Source organism: Ipomoea nil, unplaced genomic scaffold (assembly GCF_001879475.1).
Source record: "Ipomoea nil cultivar Tokyo-kokei standard unplaced genomic scaffold, Asagao_1.1 scaffold3162, whole genome shotgun sequence".
Lineage (NCBI taxonomy): Eukaryota > Viridiplantae > Streptophyta > Magnoliopsida > Solanales > Convolvulaceae > Ipomoea > Ipomoea nil.
Window position 1 is genome coordinate 1237756 of NW_017619590.1, and position 24879 is coordinate 1262634.

General features: G+C 41.3%; 1 protein-coding gene across 1 annotated transcript; it reads right to left on the reverse strand.

Annotated features, from left to right (window-relative positions):
* Positions 1-22571: 22571 nt before the first annotated feature.
* Positions 22572-24576, reverse strand: LOC109167439. Its single transcript, XM_019316454.1, has 2 exons — positions 24513-24576; positions 22572-23500 (listed from the first exon to the last, which is right to left on the reverse strand). The coding sequence occupies exons 1-2, from the start codon at positions 24574-24576 to the stop codon at positions 22572-22574; spliced, it is 993 nt and encodes a 330-aa protein (XP_019171999.1).
* Positions 24577-24879: the final 303 nt, after the last annotated feature.

Sequence of the window (24879 nt, forward strand, 5' to 3'; positions counted from 1 at the left end):
TCACATGTAAGCTTAATTATATGTTCCCCCTTCCCTATGTGAACAATGTGTCATTATGTGCTATTGTGTGTTACGTGATGCATGACCCCAACTTGGTTAAGACCAATTGGGCTATACAAGCATTTGAATGTGCTGAGAACCATCCCGACTATTAACTAGGCCGGTTAAGATCGGTCAGGGATATTGATATGATATAGGACTGAGGTCCACTATACGGGCAGTTGAATGGGTTGAGAACCATCCCAACTATTAACCAGGCTGGTAGAGACCGGTCAGGTATATAAAGATTATGTATAGGACTGAAGGTCCACATGGGCCTCGGTGATATGACCCACCGACCGGGATGCGCCAGGCGGTATGGGGCCAACAAGCCGAGGAAGGTTGTAGTCCACCGACCTGAGTAATCAGGCGGTGTGTAGGGCTATGACTGGCTGCGATCCACCGAGTGGTGGGACATCGGTATGCAGGACCGTAGTCTCCGAGGATCTTTGCCCACCGACTGAGTTTAGCTCAGCGGTGTGTCGGGCTTGATCCGCTACGGCCCGCCGATTGTGCGCACCAACGGTGTGTAGGGTCGTAAGTCCCCCCTTGTAAAGGGGATCACGGTCCACCGACTGGGCGCGTCAGCGGTGTGTCGGATCGTGGTCCGACGTTGAGTTCGTCAGCGGTTCTCCAAGGGTTGGTTGTGATCAACTCCCTCATACTGCGGTACTGAGGTAGGGTGCTGCGGGGCGGTGTTAATGCTATAGGCATTAACCCTCATGTTCGGGGCATGCGATTGGTCCCGTGGCGCCATCGACGATTATGTGATATAAATGATGATTGGATGATGATGTGGATTGGAAATGCGTATTCCTTATGATGTTGTTATTATTGTTTGATATGCTTATCCCTATCTGTCGAGTCTATTCCGGTTTTGAAACTAGAGTTTCCTAGGATATCTCTTCCTGCTTCAAAATGGTTTTTCCTATATCTATATCTATACATATACCTATATTGTATTTTAACGCGTTGGAGTGGGTTACCAGCATCTCTCGCTGAACAGATATATTTGTCTTTCAGGCACAGAGGAGTAGGCACTGGAGCGCGCTAGAGACTTGGAGCGTAGAGTAGATAGTTTCCCTTTCGGCCTACGTGGCATGCTTATGTATTTACATTATTGAGGATATTAGTTAGTTAGCCTGTGCACCTGAGTTCTCTAACTCAGGTGTGGCATAGCACCCCGTACTCCTTCATATTATGTTTTGGGATTTAATGAGAATCTACCTTTATTATATAAGTCTTAAAAATTGAAAAATTTCGGGGTGTTACAATTGGTATCAGAGCCTAAGTTTGACCCTAGGATATGACTCTTAAGACCAGACTTTAGGACATTAGGCTTGAACTCTAGGTATTTAGGCACATAGGATTCAGAAATCTTAGGACGCGCGGTGAGATTATGAACCTACCTATCATCACATAACCTCCCCTCACTTTACCCCAGATTAATTTAAAGAATTTCCCCCTTCGCTTATCACATCAATGTAAGGGTACAACACACTAACTCTTCATTCCACATACTGGCCCTAGAAATTTGAGATGTCATTGCATGCTCTTACTTGCTTTGTTGCTTATCACTCTTTGATTATCATACTTGTTTATTTGCTTAAACATATGTTCCTAATTAACTTCAGACCGTGTTAGGAACTGCATATTATTACTTAACTATTTTATCAAACATGCATTATTTGGATATTTGTTACTTGATAAAGTATTTTGGAACTTGTAATTAGTAATTTTATTCAGCTTATAAGGGCTCACTTATCCTTATCATAATTAACCAATATAGTTAACTCACTAAATAGCCCGATAAGTACTTACATGAGTTGCATGAAGGGAAACTTTGGAGAACATAGCTTTAATTGAGAAGTGGAAGAATGGGGTGTGGGATCCTTATGATAATTAGTTGAAATCTCCCATATTCCTTATTAATAACGTGATCCCTTGAGTTTTTTCATGTATTCAAACCCCTTTCGTTGTTCACATAAGTATGAAATTCCTTGAACTTAAAATTGTGCATTCTCGGGGCTTTTCCCGAAGTGATTCCTCCTTCACAGTCACGTTCCAGTGGGGCCTTGGCAGGAGGTCGACCACCCACCACGTGCCCACTGCCACATTCCAGTGGGGACTTGACAGGCGGTCGACCGCCCACCTCGCGCCCACTGGTCCGGTATGTTTTCTTGACTTCTCATTTTTATTGATCCATTGTGCCTGTGTGTGCCTCCCTTGATACTTCCTATGTATTTAAACATATAAATAACAAGCTAATGCTTGAACATGAAAATCAAATTATCTTCCTAATTGATTTGTTTATATGTTACATAGAAATTATAGGGACTAATCCTATTTCTAGAAATCTAAACCCTCGGATACATTGCGTATTAAGTTTGGACCCGAAATTCAATCTAAGTGAAACCGGTAGAAACCTAAAACAAGTGGTCATCTAGAAATTATCCGTGGAAAAATATATTGCGCCCCCAAACTATCTTAAAACTATCCCTCTAGACCTTGGTCCATGTTCCATAATAGACCACAAGCTTCCCATACCTTGTTTAAGACCCTTACCACAAAGATAAGGACCCCCCTAAAACAAACATTTATACATAAATAGGTACATCACTACTATCCTAGATATATTCCCCTAAAACTCCTATTATATATATATATATATATATATATATATATATATATATATATATATATATATATATATATATATATATATATATATATATATATATATATATATATATATATATATATATATATATATATATATCTAAGATATGTAGTAAACCCCAATTACGTTCATATGCTACACTTACACCGAATTAGAATTATTATTATTATTATTATTATTATTATTATTATTATTATTATTATTATTATTATTATTATTATTATTATTATTATTATTATTATTATTATTATTATTATTATTATTATTATTATTATTATTATTATTATTATTACTATTATTATTTTCATTTTTATTACACCCTAATCCTAAATCACTTGCCTAATCTTAAAAATGGTTGCGCCACGTACGGTACGTCCCTATACGCTTAAATCTCTATATATGTGTATAAACTTGTAAACCTATAGAACATCCTCCCCTATTCATACGTATCCATATAAATTGTTACATTATATACAATAAATCCCTAGCCCCCAAACCATACACATGCACCCTAGCTACAATAATCTTACGCACACCTACAAGCTTGACCTTAGCATATCCTAACCCTGAAATATCATTCCGTACAAACTACATCACTAAAAATATATATATACATATATATACACATACCCTGGAATAGCCCTAACTCTACTTTCCCCCTCGCATGACCTCCCTGTTACCACTCCTACCTTCCCTAAATAATTAAAAACTTTAGCCCCATCATCAGGTCATCAATTAAGTTAGGAAGTAGCAACCAAGGGTCTTCAACTCTAAAGTTGCTTGGGTATCCCGGGCTTCTAGAGGTAAGATTTATGCCTACCTAAAATCTAATTACCACCAAGATAAAACTAATTTTCCTAAGTGCTTGTATGATTAAATTCTCAAGATAGAACTTCTAGTACCTGTGAACCTAGGCTATCTTACTCGTAATTGCTAAAATATTTGTATGCAAATTGCATGGTCCAAACTATAGGTCGGAATTTATATTTTCATGTGCATTACATGTCAAATCACATAGCTCACATGTTTACGTTAAAATACACACTTACCCGCATTTATGTATATATACTAAGCATGTTAGACAAAAACTGTATGTTATAGGACATCCCACTATACATATATGCAATATTATTAATTACAAACAACCTGCATATAAGTGCCAATACTTGTTATGTGATCACCCACCGTAATCCGTGGTATACAAAATAAAGATCCTAAATCTATTGTCTCCCCAGAATTTATTTACCCCATAAAAAGCAAGAACCTTCCTCCTAATTACTTATAATCTTTTCCTCAGAACCTAATTTCCGCTATTTGAATAATTGTTATATGATTTATGATCTTCCTGAATTTATATGACAAAAGTTTGGTTAGGCCACGATACTAAGTACGTGAATTTAATTGTTAATCATGCACTAGAATAACGTGTGGAATAATACATATGTGTGTTTTATGATTCCATAGGACTAGTTACTATTTATATACTTGAAATAAATCCACATACCTTCACACTCTATACCTATAGACTTAAGAAAATCGCATATATAGCATGATTACAATTGAACACATAGGCATGCCAACTTGCAGGTTTTGCATATAACATAAATAGTTAATTATCATACATGTTAGGCTTGTTATTTTGTAACTGTGAATATTTGGTATAATCTGCTAAGCACAAAGAATAGACATAGATCCTACATAAACGGCACCTAGGCTCACAACATGCTACACTACGTAATTAAACGACATCATCCATTCGTAAATGAGGTTCGCCTGTGTCGATATATGTGCATATACACTTTATAATGATTATGTGGCTATCCGAATCTGCACCCGCGTGGCATTTGCCTCTCATTTAGGTACATAAATAATTATATGATCGGTACAACTCGTGATCCTATATGTTGAATCATTATAAAATAAATAAATGAGGGACATGCCACATGTAAGACTTATATGTTATATATCAGTCACCCGTAGAACTTACATATTCTGTGTTGCATATTTGTGACCTTGTTATTCGGTACATTTTGCTAGCACAATAGTTAGGCTCAAACCCAGTAAATTTATATGTATTTCCCATATAATACTTTCCTTATGAACTACTATACTAATTCGGGCTCTTTACCCCAAAATGATTTCTAAGCTTCGGGGACGAAGCTTCTTGTAAGGGGGGGAGAGTGTAACACCCCGTTTTACGGCCCTTAATCTCGAATTAATTATTTAATTAATTCCATTAATAATAATTAAAAAGGATTTAATTTGATTAGAAATCCCTTTAATTAATTAACGTGGTCCACCACGGATCATGGACCCTTGCCTAAACTAGAGTCATAAGCCTATTAGGAATAAAGAAAGTATACCTTTACTATTCAGATTATGGTTAGGATTCTCTTTAATTAATTAATATGGTCCACCATGGTCCATGGACCCTTATCCCTAAAGCCAACCCCTTAGTCCTATAAGGAATAGAATTAGTAAACCCATGCCACTTAGACCATAATTAGGACTCTTAATTATATAAATAGGGACATAGAAGGCACCTAGAACACACACCACAAATAATCCCTCACCACACAAGAAAGTTCCAAGAACTCCCGTAGTAGAAATCAAGAAAGAAGAAATCTTAAAGAAAGACCCTTCATAGCCAAGGAAATTAATTAAGGCTAAGAGGTAACCCATGTCTCAACAAAACCTATTTTCTTCGCTATAATCTCTTTCCTTGGCCTCCTCTATATTCTTGTGTCTTGATTGATTTCTTCTATGATAAGATGTTATGTTCTTGATGATTGATAAGATGATTTAAATGCTTTCTTGGGAATCTTGATGACCTTGATGTTAAAAAGATGTTCTTCATTATGATATGATGATTCTTGACGAATCTTGGTATTTTCTTGATGTTAAGAATAAAATATGTTCTTGATGATTTGGGTGGGATTAGAGCCCTAGGTTGGATTGGGAATTTGTATTGAGGATGTTCTTGATTTATATTTGGGTGGGAATTCGCATGTTCGGGTGTTGTTTATATTTAGAAGTCATAATAGGATAAATCCTACATGATTATTGCTTTTGATCCGTTAATTGCTTATGTGATGTCGTTATTTGCGTTTAAAAGTGTCTAAGCATGATTTCGGGTTCCACAAAGGATCCCGGGACGAATTTGTGATGAATGAGTCAGTGGGGGGTAGGTGGGGGTGGGGGAACCCACCACCTACCCGCTGCCCAAAGAGGCGCTGCCCGGCAGCGGGCAGCCACCGGGCAGCCGGCTACCCGCTGCGCGAAACAGCGCCCACCGGCGGGCAGCCGGCGGGTGACCCCCACCCACCGGCTACCCGCTGGTCCACACCCCACCCCGGGTCCCCGGCTTCCCCGTTTGATGTTCCCCGTTCCCCATGGTGTCCCAACGGACCCCGTTTGTCGTGCCTGAGTCTAGTCTGGAATTTCGGGTACCATTCGTAGGTTAAACAAGTCTTAGGAATTGCATGCTAGTTGAATTGGTAACCCGTGGACCTAGGTGGAAGTTATATGAGCCCTTACGAACTATTCTTAGAATGTGAATGATCACATGTAAGCTTAATTATATGTTCCCCCTTCCCTATGTGAACAATGTGTCATTATGTGCTATCGTGTGTTACGTGATGCATGACCCCAACTTGGTTAAGACCAATTGGGCTATACAGGCATTTGAATGGGCTGAGAACCATCCCAACTGTTAACTAGGCCGGTTAAGATCGGTCAGGGATATTGATATGATATAGGACTGAGGTCCACTATACGGGCAGTTGAATGGGTTGAGAACCATCCCAACTGTTAACCAGGCTGGTAGAGACCGGTCAGGTATATAAAGATTATGTATAGGACTGAAGGTCCACATGGGCCTCGGTGATATGACCCACCGACCGGGATGCGCCAGGCGGTATGGGGCCAACAAGCCGAGGAAGGTTGTAGTCCACCGACCTGAGTAATCAGGCGGTGTGTAGGGCTATGACTGGCTGCGATCCACCGAGTGGTGGGACATCGGTATGCAGGACCGTAGTCTCCGAGGATCTTTGCCCACCGACTGAGTTTAGCTCAGCGGTGTGTCGGGCTTGATCCGCTACGGCCCGCCGATTGTGCGCACCAACGGTGTGTAGGGTCGTAAGTCTCCCCTTGTAAAGGGGATCACGGTCCACCGACTGGGCGCGTCAGCGGTGTGTCGGATCGTGGTCCGACGTTGAGTTCGTCAGCGGTTCTCCAAGGGTTGGTTGTGATCAACTCCCCTCGTACTGCGGTACTGAGGTAGGGTGCTGCGGGGCGGTGTTAATGCTATAGGCATTAACCCTCATGTTCGGGGCATGCGATTGGTCCCGTGGCGCCATCGACGATTATGTGATATAAATGATGATTGGATGATGATGTGGATTGGAAATGCGTATTCCTTATGATGTTGTTATTATTGTTTGATATGCTTATCCTTATCTGTCGAGTCTATTCCGGTTTTGAAACTAGAGTTTCCTAGGATATCTCTTCCTGCTTCAAAATGGTTTTTCCTATATCTATATCTATACATATACCTATATTGTATTTTAACGCGTTGGAGTGGGTTACCAGCATCTCTCGCTGAACAGATATATTTGGCTTTCAGGAACAGAGGAGTAGGCACTGGAGCACGCTAGAGACTTGGAGCGTAGAGTAGATAGTTTCCCTTTCGGCCTGAGTGCCATGCTTATGTATTTACATTATTGAGGATATTAGTTAGTTAGCCTGTGCACCTGAGTTCTCTAACTCAGGTGTGGCATAGCACCCCGTACTCCTTCATATTGTGTTTTGGGATTTAATGAGAATCTACCTTTACTATATAAGTCTTAAAAATTGAAAAATTCCGGGGTGTTACACTCTTGACTGATAAGCCTGCTTCTATTAATGATACTAGCAGTGCTGATGGAATAGCTTTCCATCAAGCGGGGGAAAGATAGAATAAACTCAGCTTAATGCTTATGCGAATGACACTTGGAAACAACATAAAGTCCACAATTCCTAAATTTGACAGTGTTAAAGATATGTTGAAACATGTGGAGGATAATTCACATTATGAATGTGCTGATAACGCCCAAGTGGGTACTCTTATGAGTAAACTAACCACCATGAAATTTGATAGTTAGTGTACCATGCATGATCATGTCACTGAGATGTCCATGGGAATGGAAGTGAGTGATACTTTCCTTGTACAATTTATTTTAAACTCGATGCCTCTCGAGTATGAGACATTCCAAGTTAATTACAATTCCATTAAAGATAAGTGTAATGTGCTCGAATTGCATAAAATGCTAACTCGAGAGGAAACCAGGATTAAGAGACAAGGAATTCACTCAATTAATCTCATGAGTCAGTCAAGGGCAGGTAAGAAGTTTGGAAAGAAGAATCATAAGGGTAAGAAAGGACCAATGAAGACTAATGAGTCATCTTCTCAAATTCACAAAAAAAAAAAAAAAAAGGAACACAAGAATGACAAGTGTCATTTCTGCAAGAAATCTGGACATTTTCAAAGAGATTTCCTTGAGTATAAGGGCATGGTTCGAAAAGAAAGGTATACATTATATATCAGTATGTTTCGAATCAAATTTAACTGAAGTTCATTATAATACTTGGTGGATTGATTCTGGTTCCACTACTCATGTTTCGAATACTATGTCGGGATTCATTATGACCCAACCCATAAAGCCAAATGAAAAATTTGTGTTCATGGGGAACCGAGTCAAAGCTCCAGTAGAAGCCGTTGGAACTTATCGTTTAATTTTATATACTAGAAATCATTTGGATTTGTTTGAAACTCTTTATGTTCCTTCATTTTCTAGGAATTCAATTTCTTTGGCAAAACTGGACACTTATGGTTAAGTTTGGAAATGGTTGTTTCAGTTTATTCAAACAAAATCATTTTATTGGTTCTGGTATTCTTTCTGATGGTTTGTACAAACTAAAGTGTGACAATCTTTTTGCTGAGCCACTTTTAACCCTGCATCATTGTATTAAACTAAACGAAGTTTAGTGGATGAAAGATCAGCATACTTGTGGCATAAACGTTTGGGTCACATATCTAAGGAAAGGATTCAAAGACTTGTAAAGAATGAAATTCGTCCTGAATTGGATTTTACTGATCTCGGTATTTGTGTGGATTGTATTAAAGGAAAACATTCAAACAACATAAATACGAACGCAGCCACAACAAGCACACAACTCCTTGAAATTATACACAGTGATATATGTGGACCTTTTGATGTCCCAACTTTTGGGAAAGAAAAATATTTCATCACATTTATTGATGATTTTTCACGTTATGGTTATGTCTATTTATTGCATGAAAAATCTCAATCAATAAATGCCTTAGAGGTATTTGTGGATGAGGTTGAAGGACAATAAGACAAAAGGGTGAAAATTATAAGATCTGATAAGGAAATATGCTTTAAAAACCGCCGCTTATTTATTAAACAGGGTTCATAGTAAGGCAGTTTAAAAAACACCTTCTAAACTGTGGACATGAAGGAAACCTAGTCTAAGGCACCTTTGTTTTTGGGGATGCCCGATGGAGATACACATTTATAATCCACATAAAAAGAATCTGGACTCAAGAACAACTAGTGGATTTTTCATTGGTTATCCAGATAAATCTAAAGGGTATATATTCTATTATCCTAGCCATACTACTAGAATTGTTGAAACTAGAAATGCCAAGTTCATTGAGAATGATAACATAAGTGGGAGCGCTGAACCACAAAAAGTGGAACTTAAAGAAGCTACGGTGCAAGATTCTCCGATATCTTCTTCTCAATTTGTTGTTCTTGTGCATCAAATTACTCTGCCTGGAGTTATTTGAAAGTTGCTTTTAGTGGTGATGTTTAAGTGAGTGTCGTTCTCTAGGAATAGCCAGAAGGGAATTGAGCAAAAGGGGTTAAACACAACATCATTAAGTGTTTGAAAGCTAACCAAATTGAAATGTTTTGTTGCATAGAGACAATTATAAAACAAATAAATAATTAAGTGACAAACAAGGATAAAAGATAGGACTTAGATTAAATAGCGATGTACAAATGCTTCTTAGTGTTCTAAATTCTAAGGCAAACAAATATGAATAACGAAAGTGAAGGCGTTTAGCTAGTTCCAATGCCATTCTCATGGTCATTGGGCTATCACCTAAGTTCTAATTCCACTCTCATAGAAATTAGATTAGGTGATGCATTAAATCAAATACCTTGTGTGCTATATCTCTTCCAACTCCCCTTTTCTCAAGAGTGAGTTAGAATTGTGATAGGTTTGGCTATGGTGAATCCCTATTCTCATAAATGAAGCACCAAATCCAAAATTCCCTTACAAAGTTGCGCCCTAACCAAGGAAGAGTTAAAACATTTTACCAAATTCACAATCAAATTCATTCTAAAGATATTGCAAGCCCTAGGTTTTCCAATTTAATTCATGTTGACATTCATACAAAGCAATTCAATCTAAATCCCTAACTAGTTTAACTACTTATAATGAAATTGATAAACTAAAAGAAATTAAAGTAATGAACAATAAATTCAAACTACAAATTATGTGAAATGTAAAAGTAAGAAATTGAGAACTTAACTTGATAGAACTTGTAGAATGTAAATATGAAACTGAAAGTGAAAGTTGCAATTACATACTTTAATCTCTCTCTAAATCTTCTCCAAAAGATGATGGAATACAACGGATTTTTTTTTCTAAAGGTTTTGGATGGAGAGAAGGTGTAGAGGGAGATTGGAAATTGAAAGATAGATCAAAATAATGCCTAAAGATACTTTATACTTTTCGAATCGCGTCCTTTTAACTACTTCCATAATGCCTGGTCACGATGGAGGTCACGGCGTGTAAAGTTTTGGATGGAGAGAAGGTGTAGAGGGAGAATGTAACATTTTTCATTATGTCACCATTAAGTGGTGCAAGTTTAATAGGTCATTTATGACCATTATGTTGTGGTTTGAAACGGATGTAACGTTTTCCGTTACAAAGCCTATATTGATGGCATATAAGGCTATATAAGTTTAGGTCCTACCACTGATCCGGAACACCTGAAATACACCATCTATATTATCTGGAGACCAAGTGGGAGACATCGTTACTCTGCAGAAATTTCTACTACGATTATTCACAACGCAATACACAAAGATGTCAACTATGGCTGGAGTTTTGCTCGATTCCTATTGTAACACCCTGAAATTTTGAAACTTTTAAAACTTATATGATAAAGGTAATTTCTCATAAAATCCCAAACAGAGCATTACTAATTATAAGTGTACGGGGTGCTATGCCACATCTGAGCTGGAGAACTCAGATGCATAGGCTAAACTAACTAGATATCCTCAATACATCATTGTGGCACGCAGGCCGAAAGGAAAGTCTATCTATTTAATCCACGATCTTCTAGCGCGCTCTTGGGTCTACTCATCTGTGCCTGAAAGCCAAATATATCTGTTCAGCGAGAGATACCGGTAACCCACTCCAACGCGTTGAAATACATTATAGATATATATATATAGATATACAAAAATCATTTTGAAGCAGGAAGATATATACTTAAGAGACACTAGTTTTAAAAGCCAGGAATAGACTCAGCAAATAGGGGTAAGCACATCAAGCAATAATAAACAGTTAAGTAGAGATAACATCATAAGGAATACGCATATAGAGTCACAGATAGCTTTTCAATTCCAAAACACATCATCATTCAATCATCATTCACATCACATAATCGTTGATGGCGCCACGGGACCAATCGCATGCCCCGAACATGAGGGTTAATGCTTATAGCATTAACACGGCCCCGCAGCACCCTACCTCAGTACCGTGGTATGAGGGGAGTTGATCGCAACCAACCCTTTGAGAACCGCTGACGAACTCAACGTCGGACCACGATCCGACACACCGCTGACGCGCACAGCGGTGGACCGCGATCCCCTTTACAAGGAGGGACTTACGACCCTACACAACGTTGATGCGTACAGTCAGTGGATCGTAGCGGATCAAGCCCGACACACCGCTGAGCTAAACTCAGTCGGTGGGCGAAAATCTTCGAAGACTACGGCCCTACTCACCGCTGTCCCATCACTCGGTGGATCGCAGCCAGCCGTAGCCCTACACACCGCCTGATTACTCAGGTCGGTGGACTACAGCCTTCCTCGGCTTGTTGGCCCTACACACCGCCTGGCGCGTCCAGGTCGGTGGGTCATATCACCGAGGCCCATATTTGGACCTGTAGTCCAAGAAGTTAATCAATTTGGCCTTAGCCACTTCTGAGCCTTAGCTCAGGAACAATCCATTTGGGCTTCAGACACTTCCGAACATTTAGTCTGGGAACAATCCATTCGATCTTCAACCGACTTCCGAACATTAGTTCGGGAACAATCCATTCGGCCTTCAGCCGACTTCCGAACCTCAGTCCAGGAACCACCCAATTGGCCTATAACCAAAATGGAAGATAATGCAACACATAACACATAGGAGCACGTAATAGCATATTCGGAGGGGAAAAACATATAAATAAACTTACGTGTGACCTTCACATACTAAAAATAGTCCTAAGGGTTCATACAACTTCCAACTAGGTTAACGGGTTACCAATTCAACTAACATGCAATCCCTAAGACTCGTTTAACCTACACGAATGGTACCCAAAATATCAAACTAGACTCAAGTACGACAAACGGGGTCCGTTGGGACACCATGGGGAGCAGGGAACATAAACGGGGAATGGACCAGCGGGTAGCCGGTGGGTGGAGGGCCACCCGCCGGCTGCCCGCCAGAGAACACTGTTCTGGGCAGCAGGTCGCCGACGGGCAGGCGGCTGCCCGCTGCCGGGCGGTGTTCTTCGGGCAGCGGGTAGGTGGCGGGTTCCCCTACCCCCCACTGACTCTTTACGCATATATTCGTCCCGAGAACCTTTGTGGAACCAGAAACCATGCTTAGACACTTTTAAACGCAATCAACGACACCACATAGGAAATTAACGGATCAAAAGCAAGAATCACGTAGGACTCGCCCTATTACGACTTCTAAATATAACAACACCTGAACATGCGAATTCCCACCCAAATATATGACAAGAACATCCCAACTGATTGCTATAATCTGCAAGCGCACAGAGTCAATCATAGTATAAATTCCTGGAGTATTCCAGGGTCGATCCCACGAAGAACACTATTAACTGTTATCTTAAATAATCAATTTGTTGATTAGGAAAAACACAAATAATTAGAATTAATATAATTAAAAAGAATATTTATGAAATTTAACAAAGAAAATTCAAATTGAGAGAAGACTAGAGATTTGGGGTTCACCTATTAGATAATTAACTAACTCTCCTAAGTATTGATTCTTAAGACTATAGTGATGATTGCTTCAAATATATCCTAATACTCCGTCGAGCTACTAGGTTGTATCCAATTAACTGTGATCATCCGTCGATATCTCACCAACATTAATTAAACCCATTAAGCAACAATCAAATATCACCACAAATACCTAAAGCTATGTCTAGTTTAGGTCAATTGTGTTTATCTTACGAGTTCTAGGTTCATAATTCACCTGTCAGTTCTTCTTATGAACCCTAATGTTAGAATTATGCAGTGGCCAGTCACACAATCAACAATTAAAATACATAAAATAAATATAATCAATTTCAATTATTAAATTGAAATTGGAAGAATTAACACATGGAAAATAGTCAATTAATCTAATCAAGGCTAATCCAAATCCCTAATTACAGCTCTAGCCAAGAATCATATTTGAATGTATAAATTGTTCAATAAATAGTATTCTAGAAATTTAAGCAAGAATAAAAATGGAGATGGAAGAAAGTAATTCAAGCCTAGAGAACGATAGCCACAGTCGATGCTCGAAAATCTCCGGCGATGAAGTCTTGAATCTCTTCGCTGGTATTTCCTCGTGCGATGACTTTGCTGCCGCTCCTAAGCTCTCTTTTTTCTCTACTGTTTTGCCGTCTCCCTTCTGCCGTACTCTCACGCCAAAGAAAAATACATCCAAAGCTTAACCCCTTTCTTTTCTTTCTTATCTGCTGCGCAAAACCCTCAAAAGAAAACAATAAAATAATATAAAATAAAGTAAAGTTAAAAGGAAAGACAATTATTATTATAACCTAATAACATAACTTAATTAAACTTAAATTAAAACACTTAAGTTGAAGAAATAAAACTACTAAATAAATTTAATCCTATAGCTAAAAATAAAACCCCTATGTATATTAATAAAAATGCAATATTAGCCTAATATTTATTAAAACTCATCTAAACTAGTCAACTAATAACATATAACTAAATATAATATTTATAATAAAATGGGCCCTAAAACTTAATTTATTTATGCAAATCACTTACTAAAATTATTCTAAATAATGCCTAGAAATTACGCTTATCACCAACACAAATTTCCAATCCAACCTAGGGCTCTAATCCCACCCAAATTTTAAAGATCATATTTTATATTTAACATCAAGAAATACCAAGATTCGTCAAGAATCATCATATCAAAATCAAGAACTTCTTTTCAATCATCAAGATAATCAAGATTATCAAGAATCATCATAGGGAACCCGCCACCTACCTGCTGCCCGAAGAACACCGCCCGGCAGCGGGCAGCCGCCTGCCCGTCGGCGAGCCGCTGCCCGGACCAGTGTTCTCTGGCGGGTGGCCCTCCACCCACCAGCTACCCGCTGGTCGATACCCCACCCCGGGTCTTTGGCTTCCCCGTTTATGTTCCCAGCTCCCCATGGTGTCCCAACGGACCCCGTTTGTCATACTTGAGTCTAGTTTGATATTTCGGGTACCATTCGTAGGTTAAACGAGTATTAGGGATTGCATGTTAGTTGAATTGGTAACCCGTTGACCTAGGTGGAAGTTGTATGAACCCTTAAGACTATTCTTAGTATGTGAACGATCAACCGTAAGTTTATTTATATGTCTTTCCCCTCCCAATATGCTATTACGTGCTCCTATGTGTTATGTGTTGCATGATCTCCCATTTTGGTTATAGGCCAATTGGGTGGTTCCCGGACTGAGGTTCGGAAGTCGGCTGAAGGCCGAATGGATTGTTCCCGAACTAAGGTGTAACACCCCCCAAAAACGAGGCTCAATTGAAGCCCTAACACAAGTAGATTAACAACAAAACTAGCACAGCGGAAGATAAATGGAAACTGGATAAAAAGAAATCCAAAAAGGGGTGTTATGCCACGTATACCACACTAGGTAACGCTAAGGCAACAATCTGCAAGTGTATAATACTATCCCAATATATCAATCTAACTACATCGGCGCACAGGCCACAAAAACACAAAGGTGCTAAGCTACCAGGCTCTAGACATCGCTCTCGTCTAAACACCACCTGAGAGAACACAAAGATAAACATTGGGACGACGTCCGGTTAGCGAATAATGCTGGTAACCCACCAATACCGTTAAGTATCATAAATAGATAGATATAAGATATAAAAACCATTTTCGAAACGGAATACATATATATAAGTCAAAAACCAAGATCACCAGTCAACACAAGACTCATCACTCTCAAGACCACAAGGGAACACATCCCAAACCACAAAGGTTAACCACACACAAGGATAGAGACTCACCCAACGGCAACACATGCCAAAATAACACAAGCTTCCGTGACTACACACGTCACGAGAGAAGATCACACAACGCCGGCTTTACAAGCCCTCGCAACATCACCCATCACGAGTTGGTATGCCTTCCTTATGCCCTGTTCCAACCTTATGGCTACCCCCAACCTTGTACCTTATTTCCAACCATTACCTCCAGGACCCCTGTACAGCCAAGTCTAACCTTATTCCGCCGGGACCGTCGTCCCCCACCTATAACCACCAACGAACCACCACCAATCACGGCAACACATGCCCGGATAACACATGTTATCCCCCAATCACGTGGACCCATCACTCAGGCCACAGCTCCATAATCACGTCACGGCCACCACGAAGACCGCTGCAATTCCTTGGTGACTAGTGTCCCATACCACTAATCGTGCAATCCAGGTAGAGCCACACACGCACCACCACTCACACGAGAGTCAAACAACGGATTACAACGAAGGTATGAAACATACTCAATCAAGGAACGGGTTACAGCCAACAACAACAACGATGAATAACACAAGTTATAATCAACCAAACGGAAGGTACAAACAACACACACGCTAGCATTAAGACAATAAACTAGCATGCTTAACAACGGAGAAACTCAAGATAGTTCCGAGGAACACACAAGACACCTCTTGGTTCAACGAAACACGATGTTGAACACTTAGCACGATTCAAGACACCAAAGCCCTACATGGATACCTACCATATAGTTCTAGACCTACGAAACATCAAGAAGACGCTCAAATAGTTCCACAAAAGAACAACGGGAAGTCAAAAGATCAAATACCGAGACAAACGGATCACGGGGAACAAATTCCGATCCAACTCCACTGTGTTCCCCGCGGGTAGACCCACGGGTAGTGCCCCACCCGTGGTCCCGCCCGCGGGAACACCATCCCACAGGCTATGTACCCGCGGGTAGGCCGGCGGGTGGTGCCCCGCCCGCCGTTCCGCCCGCGGGAACAACCCTGTTCCAAAACAAATCCCTTCGGGGATTTTCTTCTCCTAACACAATTTCAAGTCAAAAACACACCAAATCTCACCAAACACAACAAAATGACTTGAACCATGGAAAATGCCAAGCAATGGCACAAGGGAACCCCAAACACAAGCTCTAGATGTGCAATATCACAAGATAAATGCATAAACCCTCACATTTCATAGCAAAACACATGTAGAATCCAAGAAATCACATAAAGGTAAGAAAAATAGGTTTTGTAGAGCATGGGTTACCTCTTGAAGACCAAAAGACTTCTCTTTACACCACAACAAGCTCTCCACTAGGCTCACTTCTCAAACCCACTTCAAGATCAAACCAAAAGATCATAAAGATCCTACCTCTAAGAAAAAGACAACTAAGATGGAACCAAAAAGACTAGACAAGCTTAGATCTTCCTAGATGCCCAAATAGGTGAAAGGTTGAATCTTGGAAGCAAAACTTGGAATCTTGACAAGGGTCTCAACTTGGCTTGGAGAATAAGCTACACTTCTATTCTAGAGAGAAGGTAGAGATATTTTCTAGGAATTGTAAGGAATGAAATGAAGAAGTCTTCTAGGTTAGGATACAATACTAACTCTTGGTGAAAAGACAAGGCTACCCTTACTAACCCTTAGAAAGTGTAAGGAACAAGGGAACTCCTCTCTAAGCACAAGGTACAACACAACTTAAAGATTGACTAGTAAAATACTAGTCCTAGAGTATTAAAAATCAGGATTTTAGGAATCAATTCTTCAAAAGAATTAGAATTAATTACTCAATTAATTCATTGATTGGAGTGTGGATTTTTGGGGTGTCACATCCTCTCCCCCTTCAAAGAAGTTTCGTCCCCGAAACTTGGGTACAACGAATTAAAAGCAAATGGTAACAAGGAAACGAAATTGTGACAAGAAATTTCAAGAACAACTCTTTTGGTCAAAACTCCAAAAGTACTCACAAGGGTTCCAAAGCAAAGAAGAAGACATTACGAATTCAAGAATTGGTCAAGAGTTAAAAGAACGGATAGATTGAGCGTTAAGAACTCTAACCTCAACACAACAACTAACTTCTAGCCAACAACCAAGAACTCAACAACTAACTCCAAACACCAACTAGCTCACTAGCTAAACAACAAGGCAACAAGCAAAACAAGCAAGCACACAAAGCACACAACAACCTAGGAAAATGAGGTACCTTCCACAAACAACTCAGGGTACCGCTCCCGCATCGATGCCTCCAGCTCCCAAGTAGCTTCCTCAACCCCATGGTGTGACCACCAAACCTTCACCATCTTAACAGATTTCCTACGAGTGTCCCGAGTCTTGAAGTCCAAAATTCTGAGCGGCCTTTCTTCGTAGGACAAATCTTCATCTAACGGTATCACTTCTGGTGGTAAAACATGAGCCGGATCGTGAACATATCTCTTGAGCTGCGATACGTGAAACACATTATGCACTCGATCCAACTCCAAAGGCAACGCCAAACGGTAAGCCAAACTCCCAATCCTCTCCAGGATTTCATACGAGCCCTATAAACCTAGGGCTCAACTTCCCTTTCTTCCCAAACCGCATTACTCCCCGGGTGGGAGATACCTTCAACCAAACCTTATCCCCAACTGAAAACTCCACCTGTCTTCTAGCCAAATCAGCATTAGACTTTTGACGATTCTGAGCCGCTTTCATCCTTTCTTTGATCTGTCTAACTTTCTCGGATGTGTCCAACAGGTATTGTGGCCCCAACACTATCGGATTAACAAGATCCTCCCAACAAAGCGGGCTGCGACACTTCTGTCCATAGAGAGCTTCATAAGGTGCCATGCGAATACTCGAATGATAACTATTGTTGTAAGAGAACTCTATCAAATCCGGATGGTCCTCCCAAGATCCTTGAAAATCTAGCATACAAGCTGTCAACATATCTTCAATAGTCTGTATAGTCCTTTCTGTGTGTCCATCGGTGGCTGGGTGGAAAGCAGTACTGAGACTTAGCTTGGTTCCAAGGGCTGCTTGCAAGGATTTCCAAAACTGAGACAAGAACCTTGAATCTCTATCGAAGACAATATCCCTCCGAACTCCATGATACTTTACCACTTGGTTGACATAGGCTTGAGCCAACTGTGTCATAGTCCAGGTCTCCTTCATTGCAATAAGACGAGCAGTCTTGGTCAAACGATCAACTATCACCCAGATTTTGTCCTTACCCGAACGGGTCGTCGGTAGACCTCCCACGAAATCCATAGATATAGAATCCCACTTTCCTTGTGGAACTTCTAATGGTTGTACCAACCCCTTTACCTTACAACGTTCCGCTTTTACCTTCTGACAGTTAAGGCATTTCCCAACAAACTCTGCAACTTCCTTCTTCATATTAGGCCACCAGAAGAAGCCTTTCACGTCTTTGTATAACTTGTCTCCTCCGGGGTGAAACGAATAGGGTGTGTTATGACCCTCCTCCAAAATCTGTCGCTTCCACTGATCACATGACGCGGGTATGCATACACGGCTTTTGTGCCTCAACACCCCATCCGCAGATAACTCAAACGGTCCCCCTTTTCCTGTAGCTAGGTCATCCCTTACCTTGGTCAGAAACGCATCCTTTTGCTGCTCTTCCTTAATTCCTCCCAGAAATGTAGGTACAATCCTTAAGTTATAGCAACAAACTTCTGCCTCCACATCTCCCTGTTCCACCACTTCCAAGCTCATCCGTTGAAGTTCCTTACAAAGCTCATCCGCCACCACCCAAATAGAACTAGCGGTATGCTTCGATTTCCAACTTAAAGCGTCCGCCACTACATTAGCTTTTCCTTCATGATACTGAATATCTAACTCATGGTCCTTGATGAGTTATAACCACCTTCGTTGTCGCATATTGAGATCCTTCTGGGTGAAGATATATTTGAGACTCTTGTGATCCGTGAATATCTTACAACGCACCCCATATAGATAATGCCTCCAAATTTTCAAAGCAAACACCACAGCGGCCAATTCCAAATCGTGGGTAAGGTAATTCTCTTCGTGAACTTTAAGCTGACGTGAGGCGTAAGCAATCACTCTCCCATTTTGCATCAACACACAACCTAGTCCTTTCTTGGACGCATCATAGTATACCTCAAACCCTTCCGTTCCTGATGGCAATATTAAGACTGGTGCAAACGTGAGCCTCTCCTTCAAATCCCGAAATGCTGATTCACAAGCTTGATTCCAAACGAAAGGCACTTCTTTCCTTAGTAACTTGGTCAAAGGTTGAGCCACCTTAGCGAAATCCAAAACAAACCTTCGATAATAACCTGCTAAACCCAGAAAACTTCTTACTTCCGACACCGATGAAGGTGCAGTCCATTCCTTCACTGCCCGTATCTTGTCCGGATCCACAGAAATCCCTCTATTATCAATCACGTGGCCTAGAAACGTCACACTGTCTTTCCAGAATTCGCACTTAGAGAACTTGGCATACAACTGCTTCTCCCTCAAGATCTGAAGTACCGTCCGAAGATGTCCAACATGCTCTCTCTTATCTTTCGAATAAACCAAGATATCGTCGATAAATACAATCACAAAATCGTCGAGGTGGGGTTTGAACACTCTGTTCATCAGATCCATAAAAACTGCAGGGGCATTAGTCATCCCAAACGGCATAACTGTAAACTCGTAGTGACCGTACCGAGTCCGAAATGCAGTCTTAGGAATATCCTTGTCTTCTACCTTTATCTGATGGTATCCTGACCTCAAGTCAACTTTGGAAAACACTCCTGCGCCACGGAGTTGATCAAACAAGTCGTCGATCCTTGGAAGAGGGTATTTGTTCTTGATGGTAACTTAATTCAGTTCCCGGTAGTCGATACACAACCTCATACTCCCGTCCTTCTTCTTTACAAACAACACCGGAGCTCCCCAAGGCGATGTACTTCGCCGGATGTAATTTAACACCCCAGATTTTCAAGATATTTAAAACTTACAAAATAAAGGTGAAATCTCATTAAATCCCAAAACATAATACAAGAGTATGGGGTGCTATGCCACACCTGAGCTAGAGAACTCAGGTGCACAGGCTAACTAACTAATATTCTCAGTAATGTAAATGCATAAACATGGCACGCACGCCGAAAGGGAAACTATCTACTTCTATGTTCCAAGTTCTAGCGCGCTCCAGTGACTTATTCTTCTGTGCCTGAAAGCCAAATATATCTGTTCAGCGAGAGATGCTGGTAACCCACTCCAACGCGTTGAAATACAATACATATAGTTATATACATAGATATACGAAAAGTCATTTCGAAGCATGAAGACATATCCTAAGAGACTCTAGCTTTCAAATCAGGGGACCGACTCGACAGATAGGGGTACACACAATCAACAGTCATAATCAAGTATATACAATTCTCGACATAGGGCACAGTTATGAATCAACACAACCAATAATCACAACTAAACATGTATAGTTTACTAGCAAGAATCCTATGGTCACGTTTCCATAACAGTCACAACATCAATCCTTCTTATCTCATCATATAGCACACTTTGTTGGCGCCACAGGACCAATCGCATGCCCATACATGAGGGTCAGCGCATATAGCTCTGACACGGCCCCGCAGCACCCTGCCCCGTCTCACATTACGGAGGAGCCGATCGCAACCGATTGATGGACCTTTGTCCTACATAATATTTATATACCTGACCGGTCTTTACCAGCCTGGTTAACAGTTGGGATGGTTCTCAGCCCATTCAACTGCCCGTATAGTGGACCTTTGTCCTATATAATATTTATATACCTGACCGGTCTTTACCAGCCTGGTTAACAGCCGGTATGGTTCTCAGCCCATCCGACTGCCCGTATAGCCCGATTGATCTCAACCACATCGGGGTGGCATGCACACATAACACATAGCAAGTACATGCAACCCATATTAACACATTGGGAAGGGGGAAAACGTATAACGAAACCTATGCGTGGTCATCCACAACTAAGAATACTCCTAAGGCGTTCATACTTCTTATACCTAGGTCAACGGGATACCAATTCAACTAGCATGCAATATATAAGACTCATACAACCTACTAACGGTACCCGAAATATCAAACTAGACATGGGCACGATAGACGGAGTGCGTTGGGACACCACGGGGGTCGGGGGAACATCAAACGGGGAAGCCGAAATCCAAAAGTGGGGTTCAAACCAGCGGGTAGCCGGTGGGTGAGGGATCACCCGCCGGTGGTAGCAAATCCGGTCAGCGGGTGCCCGGCGGGCAGCTGCCCGCCCACCGGCTGCCCGCTGCCGGCGTTGCCCAAGAAGGCCGCGGGTAGGTGGCGGGTCCCCTACCCCCACCTACCCCCCACTGACTCTTTCATCACAGAAAAACGCCTCGGGAACCATTGTGGAACCCGAAAACATGCTCAGACACTTTACAACGCAATTAACGATCAACACGTAGACAATTAACGGATCAAATACGAGAAACGTACGGCACATAACCTATCATGCTTTTCTAAGCATAATCGACACCCAAACATGCGATTTCCCACCCGATACACCAAGAATGATATCATACGATACAACCTAGGGTTTTAATCACTTTTATACCCACAAGAATACGATTCGTCTTCCAATTACAAGATTCGGTACAAATAACACATAAGCATCAAGAATGCCATACGATTATCAAGAACGACATATAAACATCAAGAACTCCACATAATCATCAAGAACATCATAATTATCAAGAATCTCCCAATATCAAGATCACCCATGGAATTATCCCATCAATCATCAATAATAATATCACAAATCATCAATACACAATAATATGGGGAATCCTAAGGGAGAATCATAGCTATGAAAATAGGTTTTGTTGAGACATGGGTTACCTCTTAGCCTTAATTAATTCCTTGGCTATGAAGGGTCTTTCTTTAAGCTTTCTTGATTTCTTGATTTCTTCTAGTGGGATTCTTGGAGCTCTTTGGGGTGGTGGGCGTTATTCTTGTGGTGGGGGTTTCTAGGTGCCTCTTAAGTCCCCTATTTATATATTTAGAAGTCCTAGTTAGGAACTAATATTATGGGCTTGCTAATTCTATTTCTTTTGGGACTAAGGATTGGGTTTAGGGATAAGGGCCCATGGACTATGGTGGGCCTTTCCTAATTAATTATTGTGATTTAATTCTTTCTTTTGGGTAATTGATTAAATGATTTAATTGATCTTAGGGGTCGTAACACGGGGTGTTACATGTAACCCTTGTCAAGGAGTTCGTGCAATTGAGCCTTTAACTCTTGCATTTCAGGCGGAGCCAAACGATACGGGGCTTTAGAGATGGGTGCAGTGCCCGGCATAAGATCCACTGAAAATTCCACTTCCGTAGCAGGCGGCATACCTGGTATTTCTTCGGGAAAAACATCAAGAAACTCACGGACTACGGGAATAGATTGAGCTACCTCTCCTTTTGCCTTCAAGTTCTCGGCCGAACACAGGTACACTTCATTGCCCTTGTCCATATACCTCTTCATCTTTATCATAGACACTAGCTTAATTCCGGGTTCTTCCATCCTTCCACGGTATGACACTCTTTTCCCGCTGGGTCCTCGTAGCACCACCTTCTGATCTTTGCACAGAATTTGGGCTCTAAACCGCCCCAACCAGTCCATACCTAGGACCACATCCATCCCGTCCAAGTCGTACTGGATTAGATCACTAAGAAACTCTTCACCTTTGATACAAATCTTGACGCCCTCAAAAAGACGGTCACACATCCTAACTTCTCCCGACGCTACCTTCACGTTAAACCTCACTCCCGTGTCCCCAGATAAGCCCAACTTCTTCACGAGGCCGGGTGATACGAATGAGTTAGACGTCCCTGAATCAAACAAGACTGTTGCTGTCACAGATTGCACAAGGAAGGTTCCCACTACTACATCACTGTCACTTATTTGAACTTCATTTAAGGTGAGCACCCTCTCTTGAGATGACCCTACCGCCGGATGATGAACCTCTATCCTCCCATACTCTCTTACACCATGGTGTGCTGGCAAAGTCGCTGCACTAGGACTTACTCTTGTGGACGTACCACTCCGGATCCACCGCTCAATTACCCCAGAGGCACTGCTAGGTTCGGCCAACCGAGATTTCTTAACCACTTCACCCACATCTTCAAACACTGAGGTTCGCTAGTGAGGAGGCATCGCAGACTTCTGCTACAACAACGAGGTTACCAAAAGAGCAAACAAGCAAGACAGAAAGCAACACACATCTCACCGCGCAACCTAGAATCCTAAGCCTAACACTTAGCTTCTTAAGGTCGCTTAGAGGTCTCAAAACACACCTAACCACTTAGAAAGTCTAGACTTAACTCATCCTAGGCTCAAAACCTAGGCTTTGATACGAACTGTAACACCCCCCAAAAACAAGGCCCAATTAAAGCCCTAACACAAGCAGATTAACAACAAAACTAGCACAGCGGAAGATAAACGGAAAGTGGATAAAAAGAAATCCAAAAAGGGGTGTTATGCCACATATACCACACTAGGTAACGCTAAGGCAACAATCTGCAAGTGTATAATACTATCCCAATACATCAATCTAACTACATCGTCGCACAGGCCACAAAAACACAAAGGTGCTAAGCTACCAGGCTCTAGACATCGCTCTCGTCTAAACACCACCTGAAAGAACACAAAGATAAACATTGGGACGACGCCCGGTCAGCGAATAATGCTGGTAACCCACCAATACCGTTAAGTATCATAAATAGATAGATATAAGATATAAAAACCATTTTCGAAACGGAATACATATATATAAGTCAAAAACCAAGATCACCAGTCAACACAAGACTCATCACTCTCAAGACCACAAGGGAACACATCCCAAACCACAAAGGTTAACCACACACAAGGATAGAGACTCACCCAACGGCAACACATGCCAAAACAACACAAGCCTCCGTGACTACACACGTCACGAGAGAAGATCACACAACGCCGGCTTTACAAGCCCTCGCAACATCACCCATCACGAGTTGGTATGCCTTCCTTATGCCCTGTTCCAACCTTATGGCTACCCCCAACCTTGTACCATCTTTCCAACCATTACCTCCAGGACCCCTGTACAGCCAAGTCCAACCTTATTCCGCCGGGACAGTTGTCCCCCACCTATAACCACCAACGAACCACCACCAATCACGGCAACACGTGCCCGGATAACGCATGTAATCCCCCAATCACGTGGACCCATCACTCAGGCCACAGCTCCATAATCACGTCACGGCCACCACGAGGACCGCTGCAATACCTTGGTGACTAGTGTCTCATACCAGTAATCGTGAAATCCAGGTAGAGCCACACACGCACCACCACTCACACGAGAGTCAAACAACGGATTACAACAAAGGTATGAAACATACTCAATCAAGGAACGGGTCACAGCCCAACAACAACAATGATGAATAACACAAGTTATCATCAACCAAACGGAAGGTACAAACAACACACACGCTAGCATTAAGACAATAAACTAGCATGCTTAACAACGGAGAAA

Coding starts and splice junctions, on each gene's coding strand:
- LOC109167439 (XM_019316454.1), bottom strand. CDS start 24,576: ATGGGTCCACGTGATTGGGGGATTACATGCGTTATCCGGGCACGTGTT. Junction 23,501..24,512: donor TGTTGCCGTGATTGGTGGTG/GTTCGTTGGTGG, acceptor AGCGAACCTCAG/TGTTTGAAGATGTGGGTGAA.